Here is a 27,791-nt window from a genome sequence, read left to right on the forward strand (position 1 = left end):
ACAGAGTACTGTCTACAGGCCAAAGAGTACTGCCAAAGAGTTACACTCACAGCCATTGAAGGCAGCCGGACCATCTCAAGGACCATGCCCCTCACTCCTTTGCTGATGAGGGTGTGGGATGACAAATATCTTTATTTACCACTAGTAAATAGAAGCACAGAACTAAGGCCAGGTATTTCTTAGAGCCACACATCAAAAACTAAAAAACAAACAAAAAATCCAAACAAATAAATAAACAAAATCCCTGCAAAGACATAAGTGACATGAGAATAAGGTTAATTAAATGTACAGTGATCTGATCATATCAGAAATCCATCTAGAGGGTATAGTTAAGATCTTAGCAATTATTGACATTCACATTCAAGCCATGGTACTATATGTAAAAAATATTCCCTGATGTAAAAGACAGATACAAGCTCAGTCCATTACAGCATGAGTCTAAAATGAATGCCAGAAGGGCACCTTCCAGTAATGCATTTAGACACTAAAAACAGTTTGTTGTCATCTTGCCTACAGTGAAAGCTGTAGTACAGTGATCTAAGATTTCAAATTTACAGTTGAAAGTGAAGTCACTCATAAAAACATAACCATGCAAGGAGCTAATATATATATTCTTAATGTTTCTTTCTTTTCCCTCCCTTTTTCATGCCAAATGTACTTCTTCCTATTTATTAAACCTGTTAATATATCCTACTCTAGTTACAAATTCAGTCATAACAGAGCAAGGATTGTTCTTTATGCTTAGTGCCACTGAAAAAAGAATGCAAAACTGACCAGGCCTTTTAGAACCCTGTGATTGAATTTCCTAAATGAATTTTAATCACAGTTATTTCACAAAACGTTATGCAATGTTACAATTTATTACAGGTACTAACCATAACAGAATTAACTCCTAGTGCTGCATGTTTGCAATGAAGTTGCCAAGCTTCGTTGATTTTAGAAACAAATGCAATAGTTTTAATTTCCTCTAAGATACAAGGTTAAATTTTAAATCAGGCATTATCTAGGGCAAGATGTGTTCCAGTAAAATGGGACAAGACTTCAATCCATTTCTGGATTTGCCTGGATGCCTACCTGTGCTACCTGCTGTAGGGAACCTGCTTTGGCAGGGGGGTTGGACACGATAATCTCTGGAGGTCCTTTCCAACCCCTACAATTCTGTGATTCTGTGATTCTGTTTTATAGAGTTTGAATACAAATCAAAACATCTACAAGGCCCGCTTATTGTTAGACATGCTGATAGGAAACAAAATGTTCTGGAAAAGTCAGGTGAGAAGTGTCAGGAGGAATGAACTGGGATTTTCCCTCTCATAAATCAGCAGCAAATCTGCTTGACCAAAGGTAACCAATACACATTGGTTTTCCTCATTCTGAACAAGATAACGTGGCAGTATTAGACTTCCTCACCTTACAGAGGTTAAGGGAATGACAGATTAATACAAGATAAAGCTTGTGTTTCTCTTCCCCAAAGATCTTTAGACCTTCACCTCTGATCCTATGTGAGATTTTTCTACAATCTCATCATTGATTTCTGAGCTTCCAGATAAGGTGCATATAAACATGTCTGAATTCCAGGTAGCCTCTGAATCCATATTGCCACTATATACAGTCTCTTTTGCGTCATACATACATAGCTCCGTTCTCTACCTTCCATTGTATTACATCCTTAAGAAGGTATGGAAAGATTTCAGAAGTATCTGTTCTACTTCTCTGAGCTCCTCATTTCTCTGGACTGGTTCCTCAAAACTCACACTTCCCACTGGAGCCAGGTGTGGCAGTTGTGAGGCAGTCTTCATCCACTGTGTGAAGAAACTGTCAGGAGAGGAAAGAACAAGGGCAGTGCACAGACCTGAGAGCTGCTCTTTGAGATGGAGGTCTATGTGGCTGTGCTCCAGCAGTACTGAGTTCAGGGAGCCCTAGTTCTCTCTGATACTGGTTGGCACTATTCCTGAGATACAAGGTTAAGTTGCAAAATCAGGTATTGTCTAAGGCCAGATGTGTTCCAGTAAACAGGGCATGGACCTTGAATTCAGTTGCATTATCACTTGGAATTATTAAATCACTACCAAGGTTTAACAACCTGCACTTTTGCTCGTGCCAACACTCTCCCATATAGTGCCCAATCACAGCTGAGGCATTAGAGGGGTGAGGGAACGCCGAGCAGCAAATGAAGCCACCTGCTCTTCTGGGCTAGGAAAATATATGCACTGTACAATTTGGCTTCGAGGCTGAAGAATGCTCCTGGACCATTACTAGTACAGATGCAACCTAAATGTCTCTATTATGGTCCCAGTTATTGTCTTCCTCCACTCATAGTTTGGCAGCCCTGCCTGTGGCAGAGGGGTTGGAGCTTGATGATCCTTAAGGTACCTCCCAACTCAAGCCATTCCATGATTCTATCCTACCTTCTAAGTAGAAAGTAAAGATACTAGCTTGTCATTGGAGAGTATTTCACTTAATATTTAGAAGCGTGGTGGTTTTCTGGTTTTGATTTTTTTTTAGTAGTTCTCTAAATTCCTTCTCTGTAGTCTCCCAAATGGTCAGCTTCTTTCCCATGCAAGAAGTTTGGATCTGTAACAGTAACCATGACATTTACAGTTACTTTGTTAAGTACTGTATATTGGTTCTGCATCAATTTTGTGACTGTCAATTTAAAGCTACTATTTAAACTATAACAGGCTCTTTTGCCAGGTCTGTATCCACTGATCATTCTTGAGCCATTTTTCTTTCTAGTTCCCGGAACATCCTTCAGCCATTAGGCTTCTGATATGTGGAGTAACTCAGAAAGATTTTCTAAAACACATCTTGGAGCTCAGTGAGAATGTTAGCTTAACTATTTTTTAAAGGGCTATGCCCAGATTGGAGAAATATTTTATGTTTAGGTATGTTTTAATTAAATGTTACTGTAAAGCACTCACTGTCTTTGTGTATATGCATTAGCTGGCAGTGTACCCCTCTTTCACAGGATAACTTATCATCCAACGTGTTCTAAAACTGCTTGCCTCTGCCTGCACCATGTGAAATATCTTTTCTTTTTTGACTTCTCTCCAAAACAGCACGGGTACCATGAGAATGGTTTCCTCCCCACATTATAATTAGAAGGGCTAGGTTAAATCTTTCCATTTTATCCCAGCATGGGACAGTTTTACCAGAGAGAATTTTACTAACCTAGCAGACTTCCTTTTGGTGCAACATTTATATGCCAGTAAGAAATTTAGTAGAGACACCATCAGAGTGGTGAAAAATGTCTTTGCTGGGATAGTTTATTTCACTGAGAGATCCAGCTCAGACTGCTCCAGTGAGTGTGCTCTCCGATGCTACAAGCTGCATCTGCACTGTCAAAGAAAATGTTGCCTAGTTTATAGTGAGCCTAAGTCTAACAGGATTTGATGATACTGATATTCTAATGTTAACAAGAGTGACAGAATATGTTTAATTTTACTATCTTGGAGGATTTTCACAATCAAGATAAGACAGCTCAGGTACAAAGCTAAAAAAATGTTTCATTATAAGAATTTTGGGGTTTTTTCCTTCTTTAGATTGTGCTTCAGTTACTGACCAAGACAGTAGGTACCTTCCTCTGACACAGCTTATGTCAACTAACTAAATTACACTTTGTGAATAAGATATTAATTCTACACTTCCGAGTTCTAAACAAAATATTGATAAATTTCTGCTGCATTGAAAGTGAAACCCTTCATCGAGAGAAGATTTATAGTCAAGTGAGTTGAGCTGTCTTGCTTATGATTAATTCATGCTTTATCTCCAAGGGAAATACACCACTGTGGATACAATTCATGAAATACCAACTGCATGATTCTAATTAAGATACAGGTTGTTGTATTAAGCAGTTTAAGCCATGTTAAGGAATATCTCCTTCCAAAAGGTTACTGAAATGATATACCATAAAAACTTCCTCTAGAAAATAGGATTCTATTTCAGCTGTTAAATTTCACTGTGAGAAAATAAAATACATGACCCAGTAATAATCTGTTTGATTGATATTCCTCAGTATCTGTGCCTCTCCGCAGTATAAAGCAGCTTCCCAATCCATTTATAGAAGATATATATAGGGCCAGTCTGAACAGTACAATTATCAGAAACGTGTGCCACTGAAGAAAATAAAATTATTACAGACTAGATGTAAAGAAAAACTCGTACCTCATTCACAGATGCCTGGAACCTACCCATCTGTTAGTTACTTCTAGACCCCAGCTTCTGCAGAATCTGAACATCAGTCCTCTAAGCACATTAGCATGTCTGTGGTATTTTACAAGTCAGACAGATCTCTGCTCTGGGTTTGCACAACTTGTTGAGCACAGATGTCCCATTGGGACTTTTCCTTGGTTTAAGTGCATTTGTGCACATAAGACATTGAGAGATCAAAACATACCAAAGCAGCAGGACCAGACTGAGATCTTAGATGGCTCGTGGGAGTAGTGAAACAGGAAATTAATTTAAAATTCTGGTTCTGCTGAGAAACACCTCTCAACTTTAATCTTCTCATGTTGTGCAGACTGGTGTGGCAGAGTAGGTAACACACATTAGATACAGACTTCTAGCTGTGCCAGAACATACTTGAACAAGTGTATAATTCTTCACTAGAAAAAGAGGTGTTTCCCTTTCAAATTAAACACTGTGAACACTGTGTGTTGAATAGACACCAGTTGTCTTTACTTACAGCCTCCAAATGCTGACATCTGTATTTGCAGTATAGACAAAACACGATCAAGCACAGCCTTACTCCTTCAGTATGGCTTATGTAGCACTGGTGACATAGAAACAACTTCCAAATGACACGTGCATGCAGCTTTGCCTACAGGGAGGCATTCAGCTGACCTTCAGGATAAGCATCCCAAATCCATTACTGTTGGCAATCAGATACTACCGGTCTGGAGGCGCTTGCCTGCTGGATTGCACAAATTGCTATGCATAGGCTTTAATTATTCCTAACCTAACAGGCATTGATTGTAGCTATAAAGAGCAGCTTTATCATCTAACTCATGTAGTCAGCCTTAGATTCTATAAAGCCAGTGTAGAAATAAGTTCAATCCATATACATTTATGTTGAATGAAGTGTGAGTACAAATCAAAACGTCTACAAAGCCTGCTTATCTTTAGACATACTGATAGGAGATGAAATGATCAGGAAAAGTCAGTTGAGAGGAGTTGGGAGGAATGAACTGGGATTTTCCCTCTCATAAATCAGCAGCAAATCTGCTTGACCAAAGGTAACAAATACACATTGGTTTTCCTCATTCTGAACAAGATAATGTGGCAGTATTAGCCTTCTTTACTTTACAAAGGTTAAGGGAATGATAGATTAATAATAAGAAAAGTAAGACTTGCATTTCCATAGAATCATAGAATGGTTTGGGTTGGAAGGGACCTTTAAGATCTTGCAGTTCCAACCCCCTGCTATAGGCAGGGACACCTCCCTCTAGACCAGATTGCTCACAGCCTCATCCAGTCTGGCCTTCAGTGCTTCCAGGGAGGGGGCATCCACAGCTTTTCTGAGAACCTGTTCCAATGTCTCACCGCTCTCACAGTAAAAAATTACTTCCTAACATCTAGCCTAAATCTGCCCTCTTGCAGTTCAAAGCAATTTCCTCTTATTCTGTCACTACCAGCCCTTATAAAAAGTCCCTCCCTGGCTTTTCTGTAGGTTCCCTTCAGGTACTGGAAGGCCATTTAGCCTTTCCCTCAGACCCCTCTGGGCCTTCGCTGCTCTAGAATGAAAAGCCACAGTTCTTTCAGCCCATCCGCACAGGGGAGGTGCACCAGCCTTCTGATGATTTTTGTGGTCCTCCTCTGGACCTGCTCTAACAACTCCATGATCTTCTTGTGTTGGTGGCCCCAGAACTGGATGCAATACTGCAGGTGATATCTCATAAGAGCACAGCAGAGTGGCAGAACCAATTCCCTCAACATTCTGGTCACTCTTCTCTTGATGCAACCCAGGATACGGTTGGCCTTCTGGGCTGCAAGCGCACATTGCCAACTCGTGTTGAGTCTTTCATCAACTGAAACCCCAAATACTTCTTCACAGGGCTCTCAAGCCATTCTCCACCTACTCTGTATCTGTGCTTCCCCCAAGATCTTTAGACCTTCACTTCTGATCCTACGTGAGATTTCCCAACAATCTCATTACTGATTCCTGAGCTTCCAGATAAGGTGCATATAAATGTGTCTGAACTCCAGATAGCCTCTGAATCCATACTGCTACTACATGCAGTATCACACACGCATAACTTTGTCCTCGACCTTCCATCGTCTTACATTCTTAAGGAGGTATGGAAAGAATTTAAAAGTACCTATTCGACTTCTGTGAGCTTCTCATTTCTCCAGACTGGTTCCTCTGAACCCCTCACTTCCTTCTGGATGAGGACTGCTCACAGGGGCTTGGCAGTGGACTAAACTCACTGTGTGAGGAGTTTTAATTTCCTAATAGCAAAGGAAAGAACCAGGGTAATGCAGGCATGTGAGAGCCGCTCTGTGCGAGGGGGGTTCCCGTTCCAGTGGTGCGGGATTAAGTGAGCACAGTTCAACTTTGGCAGCGGTGGCCAGGCTCCCAGTTCCTGAGAGAACCAACTTTAGCAAAGTTTTCGCTACGACACCGGTGAGTTAGAGCCCGCACAGACGGGGAACGTTTACGAACTATCGGGATCAACCACAGGCCTTGGCCGGCTCCCAGCCCTACGCCGCCCGCCTCAAGCGCCGGGCCCCGCCGCCATCTTGTTATCAGCGCCGTACACTGCCGGGCGGGGGCGGCCGCGCACGCGGGGCTGCTGCGGCATGGTGCGGGGCAGGGCGCTGTGGAGCTGCTGCCTGCAGCTCGGCGCGCTGCCCTCGGCGGTGTGCTGCGCGGGCGGGAAGCCGCAGCCGTTCGACAGCTCCTGCTGGAGAGCCGCGGAACCGCCGCGGAGGGGGTGGAGCGGCACCATGGAGGAGGAGGAGGAGGGAGAAGAGGACGGGACCGCTCAGGGGCAGCGGCCCAGGAGGTGAGCGGCGCGCCGGGCTGACGGCCGCTGCCCCGCGCCTTCCTGTGGGCAGGGAGGGCTCTGCGGGCGGGACCGAGCGGAGCCGGCGCTCCGGGAGCCGTGCGGAGGGAGCACCTGCGCGCCCCGCCGCCTCCACAGCCCGGCCGGGATCCGAGCGGTCGCAGCGACGCACCTGCTGCCGGGAAGGCGCGGCGGCGCCGGCCGACGGTCCGGTATCGGGGTCCCGCCGGGTGGGGAGGGAGCGGGGCAGGGCCAGACCGGACGGCCGCTTTGGCGAAGTTGGGCGTGGGGGGAGGGTCCCGGGGCCGCAGCCCTGCCGCCGGCCGCGCTGCGGTTTCTGCCGGCGCGGGGTCGGGCTGAGGGTGGGTCACCCCGGCTGGAGCTGCGGGCTCTGCCCCGGCCCGCCGCGGGGTTGCGGACCGTGTTCGCCCCGAGGAAAGTGACTCGGAAGAAGAAGTCCTACTTCATCCCCGCCGCCCCCGTGGCCGTGCTCGGGTTTACCGTGAGCGGACGGGAGGTAACGCTGCAGCATCGCTCCCGGAGCGACGCGTTATGTAACCTCCCGGCTAACGCGCTCCGAGGAACTGACGCCTTGGCGGCCGCTCCCGTGGAAAGGGACGCACGGACGGCGTTCCTCCTGCGCTGTGTGATGCAGACGTGAAGTGGTAGATATTAATTAATAGAGTAATCTAATATAATTAGTTCAGTCAAATAATCTGAATGATCAGCAGTTATCTCTAGTAAGGGCTTAGGCAAAGTATTTCTTGAATATCTTGGCTGCATGCGGTTGTGTCTGTGTTAGACTTCAGCTGAAGAGACTGATCTATTTTCACTTACTAAGTCACGTACCATAGCGAGTCTGAAGCAAGTTCTCAGCCTCTCATTTGAAGTACAGCTTGCATTTAGGACTTTCCTTTTTTATTTTTCAAATGACTCCAAAGAAAGTGACACCAAAAATTAAAGGTCAGGAAAGGAAAATAATTAATTTCATCACTTTTCTGACAGAAGACTTTTAAAAATGGCCATGGATTTTTCTTCACAGTAGCTACTTTACAAGTTAATGAGGTAGGAAGAGTGATTAATTTTACAGATATGAACCACAAACCACAAATAAGATAAATCCCATACTGCTTTGAGAATCGTTGCAGCAATTGCTTGAGAAATGCCTGATATAGTCTGAAAATGGAATCCCTGTCACGAGAAGATAATGGCCGGACTGAGAAGCCCACTCTGATGTAGGCAGTGTGGCCATGAGGAAGAAGAGTTGGAAGTGAAACTGGTACAAATAGCAGTGAATGGTGCTTTGGCTTGGTTCAAATTGAAAGAGATCTGTGGCCTTTTGTAGAGGAAGCGTTCTGGTATTGTTATTTTCTTCCCTTGTATAGGCTAAGTGGATTTGAGGAGTTAGCTCAGCAGCAACCTACTGTTTCCTTAACTTCTATAATCCCTAGATTGCAACAGAACTGCTAATTCACAATTTAAGGGTTTCTTTTTCTTCTGTAAATGAGAAAGCAAATGTTTTGTCTGCGATGAAGAAAATGCTAATGCTGTCATATTAATTAGTGCCTTTATGTATAACATATCCAGTGAAATTATTTTTTCCTTTTGGTCACATCTGTAAATCTGTTCCTGATATCAGTTTAATTTTTTGATCAAATGCTGTATGTTTGTAGGTTGTAGTCAGGATTCTCATTCTAACACGCTCGGAGCACAATTGCAGTAAATCACTTGGTCATCCAGCCTCTATGTGCAGCTTGAATTAAAGGGATTTTTCTATATGGCAGACGTACATGGTTTGAATATTCTTAGAAAACCTTGGAGTTGAGTCATATTATTTGTTGCTTGCATGTAATACGTTAGTGCATATATTAGCAGCTATATAAAGGAGGTATAATATGGATTTAGATAGCCTATAACTGCATCAAAATGGATAGCTCTCACAGAGTTGTTCAGGAAAGAGAACTGGATGTTACCAAGTGACACCATGAGGACACTTGGCTGCAGTCCTCTGGTGTCCCCGTTGTGAGAAATAAGGTTTGGTGTGGTGTTGTGCGAGAGAGTGGTCAGGTGGTGAGGAATTAGGCTGTGTAAATTGAGAGATTTTTCTTGGGTAAGCCCTGCTAGCGCAGTTAGTGCTGGTGGAACTGTCTGCTGAGCAAGGTTTGTTGTAAGGTGTCTATTTTTCATTGCATACAATGTTTGGAAGTAATTTAATTTGTTTACGCTGAAGGCTCCCATGCTGTGGGCTGGTTTTTGAAGGAAGTTTTCAGTGCGGTTCAGCTATTTCTGATGATGAAATTGTGGCAATAATGAGTTGTTTGTGAGCATCTATTTAGGCTTGTTAAAATGAAACACTTTGTCTCCTGAAAACTCCTACGTATTTAGAATGGTGCCTTGAGAATTAGTAGATGGCTCACATTTATGTTGGAGATGTGCTTTGCCTCCTTCAGAGGGGGAAAACAAACAAACAGCCTTAACATGAATGCTTTTGTTATTGACTAACAACAGAAGCACTTCGGATTTCTTTGAGGGTACTTGGAGAGGCCTCCCGACCTGTGGTTGTAGGGATAGAGAAAAAGGCTGTTTGTATATGGGGGAAAAGGGTGATGCCTTGGGATGTTCCCAGTTTCCTTCTGTATTTGTGTTATTCTGTATCTAGTGTTCTACTACTTATCATTCAGAAATTCTGTGTTTGGGAAGACTGATCACCTCATAGCTTAACTCTTGTGAAAGGTGGTCTTTGAACAGCTGCATTCAAGAAGTTTTTTCAGTAAAGAAAAGCTTTATTTTCCTTTCATTAAATGATGTGAAGATTATTTATTTGAATTTCAACACATCTAAGGTCAAGTGTTATAGTTTTGGCAAATCCATATGGCTAAGGGGAATGTGTATGTACATAGAAAGAGAGAAAGGATGTTATTTGGATAAGCAGAAATTCAACATATGATGAAATCCAAGTGTGACAGTAGATTAGAAAAGAATTTAGGGAAATATTTTTATATTACATAGAAATCACATTGGATACTGTGTGCTTAGACTCTGAACCGAAGAGTGGGAATTAAGTGAACCTGCATTTAAATATGTATATAAACAAAAATATGTGTCTGTTGACTTAGCAATGAAAACTTGTTTAATGCTCAGGCATTGCTGCACTTCCTGGCTAACTGAGGCTTTGCAGGATTTAAAGGATTATTTTGATTGTGAGCCTAGAGAAAGTTTGCGTAGTAGTTTGTTCCTTACTGGCATGGAGAGAGAGAAGGAAAAAAGAAAATTAAAAGGCTTTGTAAATGAGGTGGAGATAGCAACTGGGGAGCTGCAGACATAAAAATACCAGCACTGAATTGAAATGAACTGCTTCAGGTCCTGCTTTGCTATGTGGGTCCTATGGATGAAGGTGTTGGCAAGGCTTCTGTGCACTTCTATGGAACAGTTCTTACCTGTCTTTCTTTCTACCATAGTATGTTCAAATAGAGCCTTAGTCTCATTAAGTGTGGCAGTGTGGTGTTGTTTTGTTTTAGTCATATCTAATTGACATAGGGTGTTAGGCAGGGAGCCCTCTGCCCTCAGGACAGAGTGCAAGCCTTTAAAACTTCATTGTAGTTGAGAAAAACCTGTGCTAACAGCACAGCATCAGCATCACATAATGGCTTAAAATACTAAACCCGATCTGTGTTGTCTGTTAATGCATCTGAGAGGCTAAAGCGTGTTTGCAAATACTGAACTTTAAAGTTGGATCATTTCTTCTAACTGTAAGCTTCGTGCTGGAAGGGTTTGTGTCTGTGATTAATTGTGTTCACATCAGCAGACCAGCTAATGAAGAGCTCGTCCACAAGGCATTTATGCAGAGCTGATGCCAGAACACAGAGCTGGCTCTGGATCCTGTGACTGGATGGGTACAGTGAAAGGTTTGCTCTTTTAGAACAGCTTCATTAGAATTTCTTGCAACTGTGAGCAGCTGTCCATGGAGATTATCCTTGCTGCTGGAGTCCAAAGGTTATCTGTACTCAGCTGTGTGCATGGGCTGTCTTCTGGTATTTTTCTGTTGACTTTAAAAATCGTCTGTATTTGAGTCACCATCCAGTGGTTGTCTTGCATGCCGTACAGCAGCCATACTGCATGAACTTTGCTTTCTGTGTGTGGTCAGCTGGAGGCCTGCGTAGCACAGCAGGCAAGAAAATTTTAATTACAGCTCCAGAATGTGCATCCCCCATTCCTCCTGATGCATTAAGTAGAAATAGAAAATGGGTTGTTTAGAGAGTACAGTAAAACACTTTAAAGTGAAGGGAGAATTGAGTCCTGCTTTCCTTCTGCCTTCCCCAGGAACAGCATGGAGCAGTGCTGCTTTTACACTGAATCTTAACAATGGTCCCATATGTGTCCAACCCACAGCTTTATGTTTTTGTTGCCCTCTACTTTTCTCTCTCTCTCTCTCTCTCTCTCTATATATATATATATGTATGTATGTTTTAATACTTACATACATTAACAATATTCTGTATTTTATATGTTGTCTAAGACAGTTCCTTTTCACTCATTGTGGTCCAGGCGAGCCTAAAAGCTGGACAGTCATGGTAGACTGAGTTTTTAAATGTGATAGCCATATGCCTGTTCTTGGAAACAGAGATGCAAAAGATGAGGCTAGAGAAGGAAATGAATAGTTTTAATAGGCATGTGTAGGTAAAGACACTGGAGGCTGGGTCTGTCGTCTCAGTTCATATGCATGGTTCCTATAGGCAACTATTATCATGTAGCATCATAAACTGTAGAGAATACAGAATTTTGCTGCAACGTGTGTAACGCTAAATACAAGGCATAAACGTGTCGGGGGCTGTAAAACCCTGTCCTTATTGGATAGGGACAGTCAGCCAGCTGGGACACCTGGATGGCAAAGGGATGGTTGCTGGGAGTTATCCCAGTTCCAGGAAGAGGCAGCTTCATGCAGTTTGTGCAAGTCCAGAGCTGATCACAGCACTGAGAAATAGCTGGCTCCAGGTACTGCTGGTGGATCTGACTAATGCCTGTTTGCATTTGTATCTGAGGGCACAGGAGGATGTAGCTGATAGCACCTGTAATCATTGTGAATAACTTCCTGTTGGCTTGGCACCCTGAGCCAGTTTGTTGCTGTAAATTCTTGAGTGTTTATACAGTGATCTGCGTGGAAATGAGGGCTTCTGTAGGGGACGGGATGGTAAGGAGTGACTGTCTGCTGTATCAGCTCCTAGGGGGGTTCACCATATGCACGTTTGTTTGTTTGTTTTTTTGCAAGCTAGAGGAGTGCTGAGGATGTAGGTAGGTTGGCTGGCAGTGATGGCTGCTGAGGCAATACAGCTGTTGTAAGTTGCATCACATTTGCTTTATTGGTAATTAATTTTTTTTTTCTCAGTAATGACTAAATAAAGCTTTGGTCCTCACATCTGTATTCATCCTAGTTCTTGGAGGTTTTCATAGGGAGGGCTATTTCTGCTTTTGTTATTAACTCAGTTATTTGTCTTTTTGTAATATCACACAAAATCATGATAGTCAGGATACTTGCAGGTGATTCATAAAAGCAGGGAAGGAATAGCTAGCAGCTTACACCTGTGCATGCAAGAAGGGAAGAAGGCTGTGGTAGCATGGCTTTGGGGACGATTGTGGTTAGTTTGAAAATAACCCGGGGAACAGGATGTCCCACAGAATCTCTAGCTGGCTCTTAAAATATCAAATAGTTTGAATAAAACTTCTGCAGTGCTTGTTCTTGCTTGCAACTTTTTACTGGAAATCTCAAATAATAAAAGTATTCATAGATCAGCTAGTTGCAAGATTGAAATCTTTTTTATGTTAAGTCTTAAGACCAAGAGCATCTGGTATAACTGCTGTTGCAACTGGCCTGGACAGCCTGAAGTACTTAACAATAAAGGTTTAAAGGCATTCAGAATTTTCCAGTCTCAAACTGTTCATTAATTAATGCAGACAATTTCAGACTTAAAGGAAAAATAAAAGCACAGCCAGAACTTAGCTGGCAGTGACTTGATATTTTAGTGAGCAGAAGGCTTTTTTTTTTTTTTTTTTTTTTTTTTTAAACTGGTGTTCTGCATAGTGTTTGCAAATGCCTCTTAGCTGAAATTCTTTTTTCAGTTGCAAGTCAAAAGCGTGCTTTTTGCAGCCATGAAACATGTATATTGAAAAGCATTTTCTGAGTCGTGTAGCAATACACAGCTCGCAGAAAGTTCTCACTTTGATAAGACTGTAGTGGTATGATAAAAGCACAAACCAACTCAGTTTGCTGAGTATCGTGCACTGTCCCTTTTAGGTATTGCACAGTGCAGCCCAATTCTGGGTGTGATCTATATAGAAAGATGGCAGTTAGAAATGAACAAAGATTGATTCTTCAAAAACAGAGATTAGTAGGGATATTTGAAAAGCTGGGGAATGTTTGCAAGGTAAGTATGATGTTTTGTTGGATTCCAGTAAACCGTGGTTTCTTAGTAACTCTTTCTTTTCCTTTGTGGCTTATGAATTTGTTAAATAAGGACCACGTTGCTGTGTGAAAAAGGCTGAATTTGTTCCAGCAGCCTTCACAGTTAGCGTGTCAGTGCACACATAGTACCTTATCAGGTACTGAGCAATGACTGATGGAGAAGGCTGGAAGAGGTGGAGACCTATGCGATAGTTTGTGCATGTGACTCTTAAATCTCTACAGAGAGTGTTTTAAAATAAAAGTTTTAATGACAATGCTTCTTGTAACTTCAGTGAATCCTGCTTTCAAACTTCTTTTGGAACAAAACTGAGGAACTTAGAATGTTTACATAAGCTGTTAATGGTTTTCCTAAATATAGAAAAGGCTTAAAGCCAAAATATTTCTACCCAAGCTTTCAGTTATACAAGCAATGCTAAAATAAACAATTGACACCAAATCTGCTGTCATAAAAGCTTTATCCTTTTTTTTTTTTTTTTTTTCTCTCTCTAGGATTAAGCCTGTTTATCAGAATGTAAGACCTGATTTTCCTTGCCATGTCCTGCCTCATCTACAGCTTCTTTGCTTTGTGGGTTCACAAGGGCCCCTTAGCGTTTGCTGCTGGAAAACCAGTTGTGTGAGCTTTGCGTTTTGATTCATGTTATGTTTCATCCTATTCATCCAAAAGAGTTGTTCCCCTCTGTCTGGGGTACCTTCTGGCACTATGGGTTTGGCATGACTCATGGGCTCATACCCTAGTTTGTATGTGATGATGTGTTTCTTTTTCTGAGTGAAGCTGAAGTGAAGCATCCCTGCGTGTGGAGGTCATAGAAGCACAGAATCGTAGAACGGTTTGTGTTGGAAGGGACCTTAAATACCACGTAGTTCCAGCCTGCTCTGGTGGGCAGGGTTGTCACCCACTGGGTCAGGTAGTTGTGAATGGTCATGTTTCTTCCTGTCTGAAACCAATGTGCCAATCCCTTTACCCTTTTTTGGGGTAAGTCACCTCATCCTGAAGGATGATTTCCATATGTTAAGAAATCAGTTCAGTACTTCTAAGTAAGAGCTTTCCTCTTCCCTTAAAAGCATGAAAAATAAAGATTTCGCATAGAATTTTATATGATCAAATACTCACTAAGGGCACAACCCCTTCCTCCTGCTTCTTTCTGCTCCCACAGCTCCAATCCAGTTTGATTTTGTAGTACCTCTGTCCTCGTAATTTGGTTGGCAATACAGTGCTTAAATTCTTTGAAGCTATTTGCCAAACCATTATTTTTCTTGGAGAAGAATTCATAAAAGCTGGCTGAAATATCAGCTCATTTCTGACTGCTTAATTTTTAGCATTTAAAATATAACTTCAGAATCTCTTTGTTGCTAGAGGCTTTCTTTTGTAAAAAAAAAAAGGTAAGAGTCTCCTCAAGCTAATGACTGGTTGAGTTTCATTTTAAGCTAATAGTTGAAACATATGAGCTTTCTAGAAATGAGTCTACATTTTTAATAAGAAAAGTCAGAGTTCTTCTACTGCATTCCTTGAATATTCTTGGAAGCATTTTACCAGTTTAGGTGAAACAGAAGTGATCTGGTGAGGCTGAAAATTCAAAAAAATCTGTGGTTCATCGGGAATACTTTGTGAGTTAATAGCTGGTAAATTCGTCCTCGTGCATCTAGAAGAGTTTGAAGTATTCTGTGAGCACTGATGTCTTTTCTCCCTTCAGTTGCCAATGGAATACTAATGAAAGTAATGTATGTGCATCATGTGGAAAATATCTTGGCAGACATATACCTGTAGTGCCTTAAATGCTTTGGCATTTTCTTTGTTTAATCAGCATAGTTGATCCTTCCTTCCCCTAGAGGCTTATTCTTTCAGAATAAGATCAAAGGTTTTATTAAAAAAAAAAAAAAGTAAGCAAAAGCAGAATTCACCTATTTCAGAGATGAGTGAATAGATAAACAAAAGCTTGAAAATAAAACCTTAGGCTCTTTGCTCTCTAATATGAAGTGTCTTATAGGAATAATAATTACAGTAGTCATATATATTTAAAAATTAGACTCCAAGATGTTAACAAAAGAATTTCCTGGAATGAAGTATCTACCTGATTAAACTTCTGTGGGTTGTTTTCACCACGTGTTGTGGAAGAGTAGATGTCTTGTGCTGAGCCTGGGTGCTTTGCTAAATTAATAAGTTGACTGGGCACTGGAAATGCTCTTTGAAGAGTGGCACAAAAAGCCTCCCAAGTTAAAGCAATAGTTAATGTATCCAGTACAGTTTCCTCATATATTCCTTTTAGCAGTTTGTGCTTCTTACCTCTTATATCTGTTTAAAATGGCATAGAGAAAGTTGGATGGGTGTTGAAACGAAGGCTGATTCCAGCAGATATTTTATGGAACAGAGAAGACAGTTTGGGAGCATCAGTGGTTACAGCTAATATTGTGACACAGACGTGATATACTATTGCTAAATAGAAAACACATAAACTGGTTTCAGTAAAACTACAGGGAAACCAGAATAAAAAGCAGATTAGTTAAAGTGTGGTTATGACCAGGAGTGTTACTTCTCAGAAATGTGATCAGGAATGTTGTCTGAATGTCAATTGAACCATTGTTGTGCATTCACAACTGGCACCTCACCTGCTGTTTTGCAGTTGATCCCTGCTGAAGTAGCAGGGCAGAGCTCTGCGTTTGAAGTTGGCGCATCACAAGGAAATGTATTTGAGTTTAATTTGATGATGCTTCTTATCAGTTAGCAAAAACCAGGCTGAAATATCGCAGTAACAGTCTATTTTTTTCTGTAATTATGAACTTAAGAGGGATGCAGTGAGTCCTGCCTATTCAACTACTTTAAAAAATACCACATTTAAGGAGTAAGTTTTTAGAAAACCATCTGCTGTATTTACTTCTGTTCTCTGAAAGCTTTTTGAGTGGAGCGACTTTGGTACATCTGGCTGGTGCTTCACATATGAGTATACCTGCTGAAGCCTGAAAAGCTGAGTTAATGAATTGTTAGGCAGTCTAAAATGTGTACTGGGGAAAATTTTCCACAGAACAGACTTCACAATTTCTAATTAAAACTTGAAAACTTCCAACATGTAGGCAGCATATCACACTGTCTGTCCATTACTAGTCATCTTCTACTTCTTAACAGATAGAACTTGTAAGCACTTGAAAGGAGATAACTTTTTAAAAATAGCAACCTGTTTTTTAAGCATTATCAGGATACTGAAATGTTGACATTAAATATAGAAATGGAAGCATTTGGCTTTGACTGAATTCCTTTTAAAGCAAAATCCGAATACTTGTTTTCTCCACCTTGGACATACAGAGGTCAATGGAACTCTGTACTCCTAAGCTCTCCAGCAGTGCAGTGCAGTCTGGAATAAGAGCTTCTGACTGACAGTATGAAAGTTTTTTAAGAAATGCCCCACATGTATGGCTTCAGAAAAATAGTCTTTTCTCTGTTATTTCCTCACTTCTTTTTTTTCCTCTTCGTTTCACAGTGGGATTAAGAACAGGCATTGCAGACATAATTTGTGATGTTCCAAGCTTCTGTGGCCTTTCATATGTCAGTTCAGTCAAATTTTTATGAAACTTGTTTTTGAAGCAGTTAATCTTGCTGTTACTCCACTGAAGTTTACCTTTGTTTCAGACAAGATAGGACCAAATAACTCTTGGTGTTTTTTTGTTTTTGTTTTTTTGTTTTTCGTTTTTTTGCATGCATGTGTGTGCATGTGTTGACACATCCTGTAGTCAGAAGCAGTGTCATTAGTGTTACATGAGGCTGCTGCTCTTGCTACACAACAGTCGCTGTGTGGACAAGTCCTAAGGTGCTTTGTAGTTCCAGTGTCTCTTGGACATGCTTGAAGGATCACATTACATCAGGCACTAAATGTCAGAAGTGTCAGGAGGGACTTAACTATTCTTCCCACATGTGAATTAAGGACCCTTCCCCCTAGCTCTCGCAGTGGGTAGATAATAGCACTTGTATCCCAACCGGTGCATACCAGGGAGTAAAATTCTGCCTGAACTACAAAGAGATCTGATGTCAACTTGCCACGGCATGTTGCTGATGTCTTTTGTGTAATAGCAACAGTTTAAGAAGCTTATTTTGTTGAGAAAAATACAGTAGATCACAAAATGAGTAGGCTTGTTTCCAGTGTATGAGAACATTCAGTCTTACAAACGTTGACGTTACTCCAGAATAATATTGATTAATTTAAAATGTATTTCAGTTCTCAAAAAAATATGGATAAGAAAACAGAAGAGCCTGCTCCATCTGCTTCCAGCCAGTACCCAAAGGAAGCAGTGAGGAAACATCACAACTCAGATCGAGGATCCAGGGGCAGTGACTCTTCCAGAGCCTCCAGGAAAAGCTTCAGGCTGGACTACAGGCTAGAAGAAGATGTAACGAAATCAAAGAGAGGCAAAGATGGGAGATTTATCAACCCATGGCCAACATGGAAGTCACCAACCTTGCCCAATGTTTTGAAATGGTGCCTCATGGAAAAAGATAACAGCAATGTGCCATCTTCGAAACAGGTAAGCGCTTACATGTTCCCTGCTTGTGATTTAGATTGTTTTTTCCCTCTACTGTAACATCTAAAGCAGGACAATTGCTAACTAACCCATTGGACAACTTCAGGATATTCCTTGTTGGTGTTGTTTTTCTGATTTTGTAATTGCTTTCTTTATACTTTTCAATAGGAGGGATAATCCTTTTTGCTTCTGCAAGTTTTTGCCTTTCAATTAGTTTCTCAACCTTTGATTTAGTTAGTTCAATTTATGTTTATGAAAACAACAAAAATAACCTGACTCAATCATAAACTACATAAACAAGTATACTATTTCCATTTTAATGAGTGTTGCCTTATGAATCATACAATAAAACATCATTCTTATTAGACAAAGCAGCTGTGGCATGTATCATTACAAATTTTTTTTTTCAGACTACCATTAAGTATATATATATATATTTAATATACTTAATAATTCCTTTCTTTTACTTATGGAAGTGCTTGCAAACTTATGTTTCTGTTTCAGTAAACCAAGAGAAAAAAAATGCATATATTAAAGCTTACAGGAACAAGTATTTATACTGAAATATTAAAGGTACAGGGCCAGTTGACTGGGACACATTGTTATTTGTTCTTTGTGCGTTGCTTCTGTCAGATGTGGTGCATACGGAAAGTCTTAAAAAGCGAAGGCTGGAGAAGCAACCTCTGAGAGATGCTTCATTGCCATGAAGAGTACAGGGTACTGGAAAGCCACTGGTTATCTCTGTGGCCACAACAGTGTTAAGGTTCACAGTGTTATGCTATGGTTTTGACAGGGTTACTTCTTTGTGTATTTTCTAACGTGTTTTCTCCACCAACCGAAAAGCTGTGCAAAAGAGTACACAACTAGGGAAAGTATTTTTGAACCAACAGGAGTTAGCAATGCTTTTAAGCATCTAGGAATCAGACATAAGCTATAAATCTCACGGGCAGTGTTTAGCAAGTAGCTTACATTTTTCGTTTGTTTTCTTATGTGAATTACCTGTGAAAGAAGTTATCTGATCAGGTTTCTGACTGGGAATTTGTGTTACTTATTAACACAGCCCTGAGCAAATTTGAGATTTCTTTAAGGTTATGTGGCACAGAGCATATTTAAGGGAGAAATAATCCTGGATGTAACTGTTCTACAGTAATAATAATTCAATTTCAGAAAAAAGCATAACAAACCTATTTTGGTCTTGGGGTCCCCTCCAGTGATTTACTCTTTTAAGAATGGTATCCTGCCTCTGTACATTATCTGTATTAACAGCAGTTGTCTGGGTGTGTTGAGCTTTAGTCACTCTTGTGTACAATTCACAAGTTGGCTGGTTTCAGTTGGCTTTGACTGCTGCCCTGTTCTGTATGTGTGCAGTAGCTGTAGTCATTGCTTCAGCTCTTGTCAGCACAAGTAAGAAACCTCGTCAGTGATTGAGCTACCAAGAAGGCAGTGCTCAGGTTTACTACCAAGTGCAAAATGCACAGCTTTGATGGCAGTGCAGACCTGCAGTGCTTCTCTTTAATTTACTGGTTATCCCTGCAATAAAGGATGATTACAAAGAAATCTGCACTGTCCCAGTTGTAAAGCTCACTTGTTCTCTCTGACCCAGCTGGGATTAATTTTGGACTAATTTTATTGCTTTGCATCTAAAATTGTTGGATTAAGTAACTCTAATTATTTAGTAGCTTGGTGAAATGCATCAGAAAAACCCAGATAGGGATCAATGAAATGTACTCTTTAGGTCCTCAGCCATTTTGATGTTTGTTCCAGCTACATTTGTTCCACACCTAAATCAAGCTGTAAAGCTCTTCTGAGCTTGTTTAAAATTCAAACTAGGTGCTCCATACTTTATTTAACACTGCTAGATAACAAAGCCCTTAGAAGACATCCTGCTCCAGTTTCCAGCTTTTAGCATGTTTGGTGCCTCCTGTACTGAGCAGTTTCAATTTATCTGTACCAAATACATTGCATACGTTTTTAAAAAGTAATAATCCAGGTACTTCACTGTTGAAAAGCTGTGTATTATAATAGTGCTTTCTTGACAAGCCTCTAGCATTATCCAGAATCAGTATACTTTTTGTATGTTTATTGCAGCCTTTATTAAAATTTATTCTTTTTTTTTTTTTTTTTTCCCAATGCTATTGTAGTGTCTTTTAAGTATTTTGGTTTTGGATTAACAATATAAGTTGTTCTTATTTCTGTAAAATCCAGTGGTATTCCAGTATGTGCTAAGCACCAAAAATCCTGAGCTAATTAGCTAGTCTTACTGAGACCAGTCATGTGTTTCTCCTTGTATGCATTAGGAAGGAAGGAAAAACTTGGGCTGGGGAGTATGACACAATGAAAGAAGACACTGTAGAAAGCACTGTGAACGAGCAATAAAGACAGGATGGTATTAAGCACATCTGCCTCTGCTGGTAGCTGACTTGAAATTGATGCTATATTTTAAAATTCTGTTATAATTCTTTTAATATTGCTGTTTCTGGTTGCTTTCATAGAGAACAAAATGTGCTGTAGCAGGATAAAGGTTCTATAAGATTATGTATTTTGTTTGTTATCCCGTTGCACAAGTTTTAAGAATTTCATATGAAGTATGCTGCTAATAGAGCTTGTGGTTTAGTTTGTTCTTATGATTTGAGAAGTGCTTACTTTTACTACCTGCCTCCTTCCCTTCTAGTTGAAGATGGCCCTGAGAGGAGGAATTGGGTCTTGTAACTGAGTCTCATCTTGGTTTGTTCAGAATGAAAGTGAAAAAAATTTATGTGCAGGCAGCTCCTTGCTTAGTAAAATACTGCCAGGCATTACCAGTACTAGCCAGAAAATTGGTTGGTATAAATACTGAAGGCAATACGTAGAATGACTCCACTTTTACTCATCTGATGGGAAAGCCAATTAGTGAAACTAGTCTCACCTCCAGTGCAAAATAGTTTGTAGTCCAACTTTAAAAACAAGTACCTAAAAAGAATGTTTTCCATAACAGTGCACTTACTGACATAAATTGTGTTACAAGAATTGTTGCATTTCATACCTGACTTTAATTTTCTTGACGTAAACTGATGTATTGGCTTAACCACATCTAATTTCATGAGTTGACCTAATTCCTGTTCTTGAGACTTATGCTGCTTCTGTGTACTTAGAAAAAAATGTTTCTATTTCTTTCTTAGAGAATCAGTGGCTTTTCTCAGTCTAATAATCATACTTTGTTCATTCTTGTATGACTTAATTGACTGTACTGCACCAACCATTGAGCTTTGGAGAAGGTTATTTGTACAGTAACTTAGTGTATGTCTCTTTCCTGAAGGCGGTAGAGAAACTTTTCAGTAAACATGTCTCGTCCATTAGCTCTCAGAAAAGCAATTTCATGAATATTTAATCTTACCGTAAGATTTCAGTATCTTCATCCCAACATATGCCCTCCAAATCAATAAATATTGCAGAAAAAGTAACTTCCCTGAAGCTCTCAAAACTGTTTTAGCAAAAGAAAACCCTGGGCTCCTGAACTGTCACAGCGTCAGCTGGGCTTTTAAGAGAGCAGGAGCTTAGCTCTGTATAAGCTATCTGATAGTGTTAATCTAATGCTAGATACAGAAAGCAACAACCATCACAGGGAGAATCTAACCAGGAACCAGAAGTGCTGGGACATCAGTATCAGCATTAGCAGGTTTCTTAGCCTTTCTTGAACTCTCTTCTCTTGAGAAAGAGAAGTGAAAATATGACCAAATAAAAGATTAATGTAGGAGGAACTTGCTGGGAAAAGCACCATTAAAAAGACATCTGTATTGCAGTTCTTAAAAATAAAAGTTGCCTAAAAATATAAACAAATCACAAGTCTTGACTGAAATGATTTGTGCCTTGTATGAAGTTTTTGTTTCACAGCCAAGTACGTTCTGATATGTCTCATGCATATTTTGTTCTTTTTTCTGGTAGGAACTTGACAAAGAGCTTCCAGTGTTAAAACCGTACTTTGTTCAAAACCCAGAACTTGTTGGAAAAACAGGAGCTGGTATGCGAGTCACGTGGTTGGGACATGCCTCTGTTATGGTGGAAATGGATGAACTGGTATTTCTCACTGACCCCATCTTCAGCCAGCGGGCTTCTCCTGTGCAGCTGATGGGCCCCAAGCGCTTCCGACCACCTCCGTGCACGGTTGACCAGCTCCCCAAAATAGATGCTGTTGTCATCAGCCACACTCACTACGACCATTTGGACTACAACTCTGTAAAAAGTTTAAACGAACGCTTTGGCAGTGAGCTGCGCTGGTTTGTGCCTCTAGGGCTCTTAGACTGGATGCAGAGATGTGGTTGTGAGAATGTGATTGAACTGAATTGGTGGGAAGAGAACTGCGTCCCTGGTCACGATGCGGTGACTTTTGTCTTTACCCCTTCTCAACACTGGTGCAAAAGGACTGTGACAGATGACAACAAGGTTCTGTGGGGCAGCTGGTCTGTCTTGGGACCTTGGAATAGGTTTTTCTTTGCAGGAGACACCGGATACTGTGTTGCTTTTGAACAGATAGGTAAAAGATTTGGACCTTTCGATCTTGCAGCCATCCCCATTGGAGCTTATGAGCCGAGGTATGAAAATCTAATGTTTTGGTCAAAATAGGCAAAAGAGACAAATTGCCCATTTTTCTTAGTTTTGTCATTCAGCAACCAGAAGGTGGAACTGAAATGTCTAGTTTACTTGCCTGCGTATTTGCATTTCTCAGAGGTTTTATTCTTCAGTCTTAAGTATAGCAAGGATGAATTGGCTGAGTTCCATGAAAAATGTTGAGTCAAAATCTGGAATTACTTGGTGGCTTTTTCTCTTAAATAGCATTTCTCTATCCATGTCATTTAGGCGCATACAGGTTGCATTTTTCCCTTGCTGAAGTCCTTATGCTGCTTTTGCAATTTATCTGGAAACAAAGATGAATCCTTTCTAGTGTGTGAAAGCCCTGTTTGTTCAGGAATCCGTATCCTATTTACCATGGAGTATCTAAATTTTTTAGATGGTATCATTCATATAATGCTGAAAGCAGAGCACGTGTAGTCGGAGAAAAGAAGATAAGAATCAGAACATGGTAAAAAAAAATATATATATATAGTGTTTTTCAAAAATGCCTAGGTCCCCTTCTCTGTTTCCTCACCACTCCCTTTGGCTATCTTCTGAAGCGCATACTTTTATGGCATGAAATTAAGTGTAATTTAAATCTGTGGTCTTAATGCCCCCAGGTATCAATAATATGTCCTTATGCTATTAAAATTATAGGTAAGAAAATAACTTTCTGGGGAGTAAAAATACATGAGCTGCTGTTTTGTGAGTATGTTGGTATTTTCTGGCCTGTTGATTTTGAGTGTTCTGCATACTCTTAAGACATATATAATCTAACTTCTTGATTGGGCAAATGTATATTTTTAGTTTCCTTGCAACTTACTCCAGGAAGGTAAAGAAGAAGTCTGGTGACAAAAAAATTACATTGTGTTTTGGTAGGTGGTTTATGAAACATCAACATGTGGATCCTGAAGAAGCAGTAAGAATCCATATTGATGTTCAAGCGAAGAAGTCTGTAGCAATTCATTGGGGAACCTTTGCTTTAGCAAATGAGGTAAATTTAAGCACTACATATGAGCTCAGATTTTCTAACTACACAATCATTAATGTTATTTCCTTCATGCAATTTAACCCATGTATCTATAAATGTATAATTAAAATGTAATATGAGTGAAAAGTTGTTACTATATGTACTGTGCATCAAAACGATATGTAGCTTTTCGTAACTAATGTGTAAAATAGTTAAGATTAATTTTAAAGTATAGACATTAAAACACCTGGAGACCTATTAGCGTTATTTTTTAATGGTTCCTGTCAGACAGAGAAGCATACTGGGAATCTTATGCTATGCAGCATCTTTGAAGTCCCTTCTTTGTTGTTGAAGGTTTTAGATACACAGAAATTGTTACAACTATATTCCTTCTGGTTTAGAGAAAGTAAATATATTGGGTAGTAGAGTTCTCCAATTGAGCACCCTAATTAATTTATTTGCCTACTTTTTATTTAGCATAAAGTTAAAAAAACAAAACAATCAACACTGCAGTGGAAAACATGGGGCAGAGAAAAATTGAAGCAGACAAGAAAGTTAGTCTGTAATCTGGCATGTCAGTAACTTTCTCTTCTCTGAAGTTTGAACCTTCGAGTCATAGATTGATTCTTATGACAGATCCTCTGTGTCCTTTCATCTGAAATCTGTGAAGAAAAACCAATGCAGTTGAGAAACCTATGAGTCTTTGGTTCTGAACATTTCATATTGAAAATAAAGTAGATATGATAATGCACTAGCTGTCGTTATAGAATATTCAGACAGGAAAAAAAAAAAACCATCAAATATCTTCTGAAGAAATAGTGTTTTATAGGCATTTAAATAGCTAGAATATATCCTGTAGAGTGAATAATAAACCTGATGTCTGACAGCTGAGGAATAGGGCAGATGGGGACATTCATTGCCAAGTTTACTTTTTCATTGCATACATCTCTTGGAAGCTGTAAGAATTGAGTGCCCTTAGTTCAGGATAGTTTTTATGCACCTTGTCAGTCTAGTAAATGCATTGAAGGCTATTTGTGATTCATGATTAAGTATCAGCTTCTTTTACTGGCAAAACGTGGGAAAACTTGGTTATCCTGAATTATTGCAGATTTCTGCCCTTGCTCTTGTATCACTTATAGTAATTAGTTACCTGAATATTGTAACAGTGACTAAAAATGAAGTGAAAGGCAGGAAGTCTACATTTACTTGGCGGCACCTTGTCTGGTAGCTGTTTTTCACCTTTCTTTGCAACAGTTGCACTATTACTTCTTGTAACTTTCTTCTGCTTCTGTTAACTAGGTTTACTTGACTCATAACATTTTCTATCCGAGATACTTTCACTGCTCTGTCATTAGTACTTACAAAACAGATTGGTTACTTTGAAACACACAGAAATGGATTATTCTCCCTTAAGATGCCTTTTTAAAAACGTAACAAATGCTGTTCCCCTGAACGTTATATTTCCTATATTGAAATGGCACTATTTTGTAAACATTAAAACTGACAACTTTGTTTTACTAATGTGAGAAAGCGCCATCTACTGCCTATTAGCATTTCCTTCTTTGTGTTAGGAATGACTAATGACTGTATCTGCTTCTAAGAGATCTATTCACATTGGAAAGGACTGAATTTTGGGTGATAAGTTATGCTTTACTAGATACTGGATGAGAGTAAATCAGTATTCTAATTCTTTAAAAACTGAAAACAGAACAAACCATTTCAGTTCAATTTGACAAATGTATTCCCTTTTCAGGTTATAGTTAATATGTAAAGCAGTCTTTTAGAGTGATGATATTCCTTTTTATTTTCTTGCCCACTAAATTTGGTAGTGATGTTTTTTCCTTGTATTGTTATTTTTCTAGTATTACTTGGATCCTCCAGTTAAACTGAACGAAGCTCTTGAAAGATACGGCTTGAAAAAAGAAGACTTCTTTGTCTTAAACCATGGAGAGTCACAGGACTTGAGTACTAACGATGGGTCTGAACAGTAAACCAGCAGCAATTCCTTGTAAGCCTTGTTTGATTTGAATGAGTATTTAGTATTGCTAATGTTAATTTGATGTACTTACAGAGTTGATTGAGTTAATTGGATTTTTAGATTCCAGGTTTGTCATTTTGATAACTTAAGTCCTTATAGAAATTTCATTTTACTGTTGTTTTTGTTTTCATTTTTCTGTTATATTCATTTTATTAGTTTGTTTACAAATTTTGGGAGGTGATCCAAACACTGGTTAATATATGAGATATTGTTTGGATGTAACTTGCAGTTTCAACTCTTACCTGCACCAGTGATAAACATTTTTTGTTTGCTTTTTTTTTTTTAAACTCTTCATCTTGCCTCTAGCAGCAATAATACCTTCAGAACAGGACAGTCTCATAATTAATGGCTGATATTAATTATTCATTGTTATATCTCACTCGTTAATCATTGATTTTCAAATTATGTCCTGTTCCTCGGTAGCTTCACAACACGTTGTATGGGGCATCTCCCAATACATCTGTGTTATTAAAGCACAAGCACAGTCAAATCATTATTTTACTGTGTGCTGCTACATTTTCATTTACTGGGGAACCACAAAAGTTGTATTTTAAAATGATCTAAAGAAATGTGCCTTTAACAGGGAGAGAGAGCTTCAATATTGCAACATCCATATGTAATGCTTAATGATGACCAGAGTATCTGTGCACTTTCATTGTTAATGTTTATAAGTTAGGCCTGAACGTGTCTAAAATAATTTCCTTGTCAAATATTGTACATGAAATGGAAGAGTCCATTAGTGGCACTTGTCTTTGCATCAACTCAGCCAATTAAATACTTTTTCTTTTTTAAGTGAAAAGGGCTGTGGTAATTTTTCTTATAGCTTCCTTATAATCAAGTTGAATGAGAGACTACAAAACTACTTGGTATTGTAATACTTGGCTGAACGTATCTGTATCAAATTGCCATGCTCATTTAAAGAATTAAAGCCTATTGTTGCCAAAACCAAAAAGTAATAATGGTGGTTGTTTTGCTTCATAACTCATAAATACTTTGTGATTTTTTTTTAATTTTTTTTTTTTTACTTTTGTGTGTTGCATTTTATGCTTATACTTCACCAAGATCAATGAAAACAATAAATTCCCTATGATTTTAAGGCATTGACTTCTGCCAACTAATTAAAACCACTCAAGGAGATCTCATGCTGCAAGTGAGCTTCAGTTTGCAACAGTTACCTTTTAGGAGCCAACACTAGGACATGCTAGAAATCTTAAAGAACTTAATGCCAGCAAAGAACAGCACAAGGAGACAAAGATGAATTAGCCTAAGTTAATGCTGAGGAAGGCTTCTGGAGTAGGTAATTAAACTATTGTAAGCAAAATTATCTTATATTCCTGTAGTATAATTCGTATTTAACAAACATCGAGATTTCTTTATTTGAAAAGGTATTTTTTACTATGAATCTAATAACCAGAATGTGTTCAAAACTGGTTTAAAACTACTGCTAGTAGTTCAGTGTTGATTTCCACAAGGATGTTTCAGACCAAGTCTGTGTTGGGCCTTTTATTTACACAGTAGCTTCAGTAATGACTTGGATGTGTAGTGTCTATTATGTATAATATTTTGGAGGAGACCAAGTTGCTGGATATCTTTGATGGACATTATTAAAACTTTTTTTTTTTTTTTTTTTTTCATTTTGAAACTATTAGACTGCATTGTGTAAAGTTCTGTATTTTAGGAAGGAAAAAATGAAACTGAAGGAGTAGCCATTATATGTAGATAAGCAGCAAGATACAAGGATCGGTGCCTTAAACGTCAGCAGTGTCAAATGTTTTTGGTTTAGATGTACTTACTGTATTTATTTAGATGTACTTTTGTGTTTAGATGCACAGTATTTGTATGTACAATAGTGACAGCTGTTGGTGCTGATAAGATTCCACCAGGTGTGGGGCAGAAGATTAAAGAAAAAAAAATAAGACCCTTTCATAAAGATGCATTGGACAGTCTTGCATTATTTCAAAACACCTCAGCAGTATCGTTCTGTACAGAAAAGATTTTAAAACAGGTATGGACCAGAAGACTGAAGCAAGAATGCAATATGCTTCCTTGTGCTTTAGATAAAGAGGACAGTGGTCATTTCAATTCATTCATATCCTTTGGCAACTGACAGAAACTGATTTTTAGAGTGGGGTAGGTAGAGAGGAACATCAAAGCATCTCCACTGCTGAGATTAAGAAAGGAAATGCTGATAAAATCAGATTATATATCAAGAATAGACTGATATCTTCTTGT

The 27,791-nt window shown here is 39.5% G+C and overlaps 1 protein-coding gene and 1 long non-coding RNA gene across 4 annotated transcripts in view; one reads left to right on the forward strand and one right to left on the reverse strand.

The window, feature by feature from the left end:
- LOC128079586 (uncharacterized) overlaps positions 1-7,630 on the reverse strand; it is a 21,852-nt gene extending 14,222 nt beyond the window's left edge. Inside the window, exons 1-2 of the long non-coding RNA XR_008206218.1 lie at positions 7,174-7,630; positions 6,315-6,444 (exon numbers count right to left, since the gene is read on the reverse strand). This is a non-coding gene — a long non-coding RNA (uncharacterized LOC128079586). The remainder of the gene's footprint in view (positions 1-6,314; positions 6,445-7,173) is intronic.
- On the forward strand, positions 6,781-26,511 carry NAPEPLD (N-acyl phosphatidylethanolamine phospholipase D). Of its 3 annotated transcripts, none has more exons than XM_052680905.1 (5): positions 6,781-7,001; positions 17,661-17,967; positions 21,886-22,532; positions 23,431-23,545; positions 25,384-26,511. In XM_052680905.1, exons 1-5 carry the CDS (start codon positions 6,796-6,798, stop codon positions 25,510-25,512), a joined length of 1,404 nt encoding a protein of 467 aa, XP_052536865.1. In that variant the 5' UTR covers positions 6,781-6,795; the 3' UTR covers positions 25,513-26,511. The 3 variants fall into 3 exon arrangements, with proteins under 3 accessions (XP_052536865.1, XP_052536866.1, XP_052536868.1); XM_052680906.1 differs by lacking the exon at positions 6,781-7,001 and adding an exon at positions 7,009-7,208; XM_052680908.1 differs by lacking the exon at positions 6,781-7,001 and adding an exon at positions 7,043-7,213.
- The last annotated feature ends 1,280 nt before the right edge of the window (positions 26,512-27,791 follow it).

This window comes from Tympanuchus pallidicinctus, unplaced genomic scaffold, assembly GCF_026119805.1.
Source record: "Tympanuchus pallidicinctus isolate F22 unplaced genomic scaffold, pur_lepc_1.0 scaffold19, whole genome shotgun sequence".
Lineage (NCBI taxonomy): Eukaryota > Metazoa > Chordata > Aves > Galliformes > Phasianidae > Tympanuchus > Tympanuchus pallidicinctus.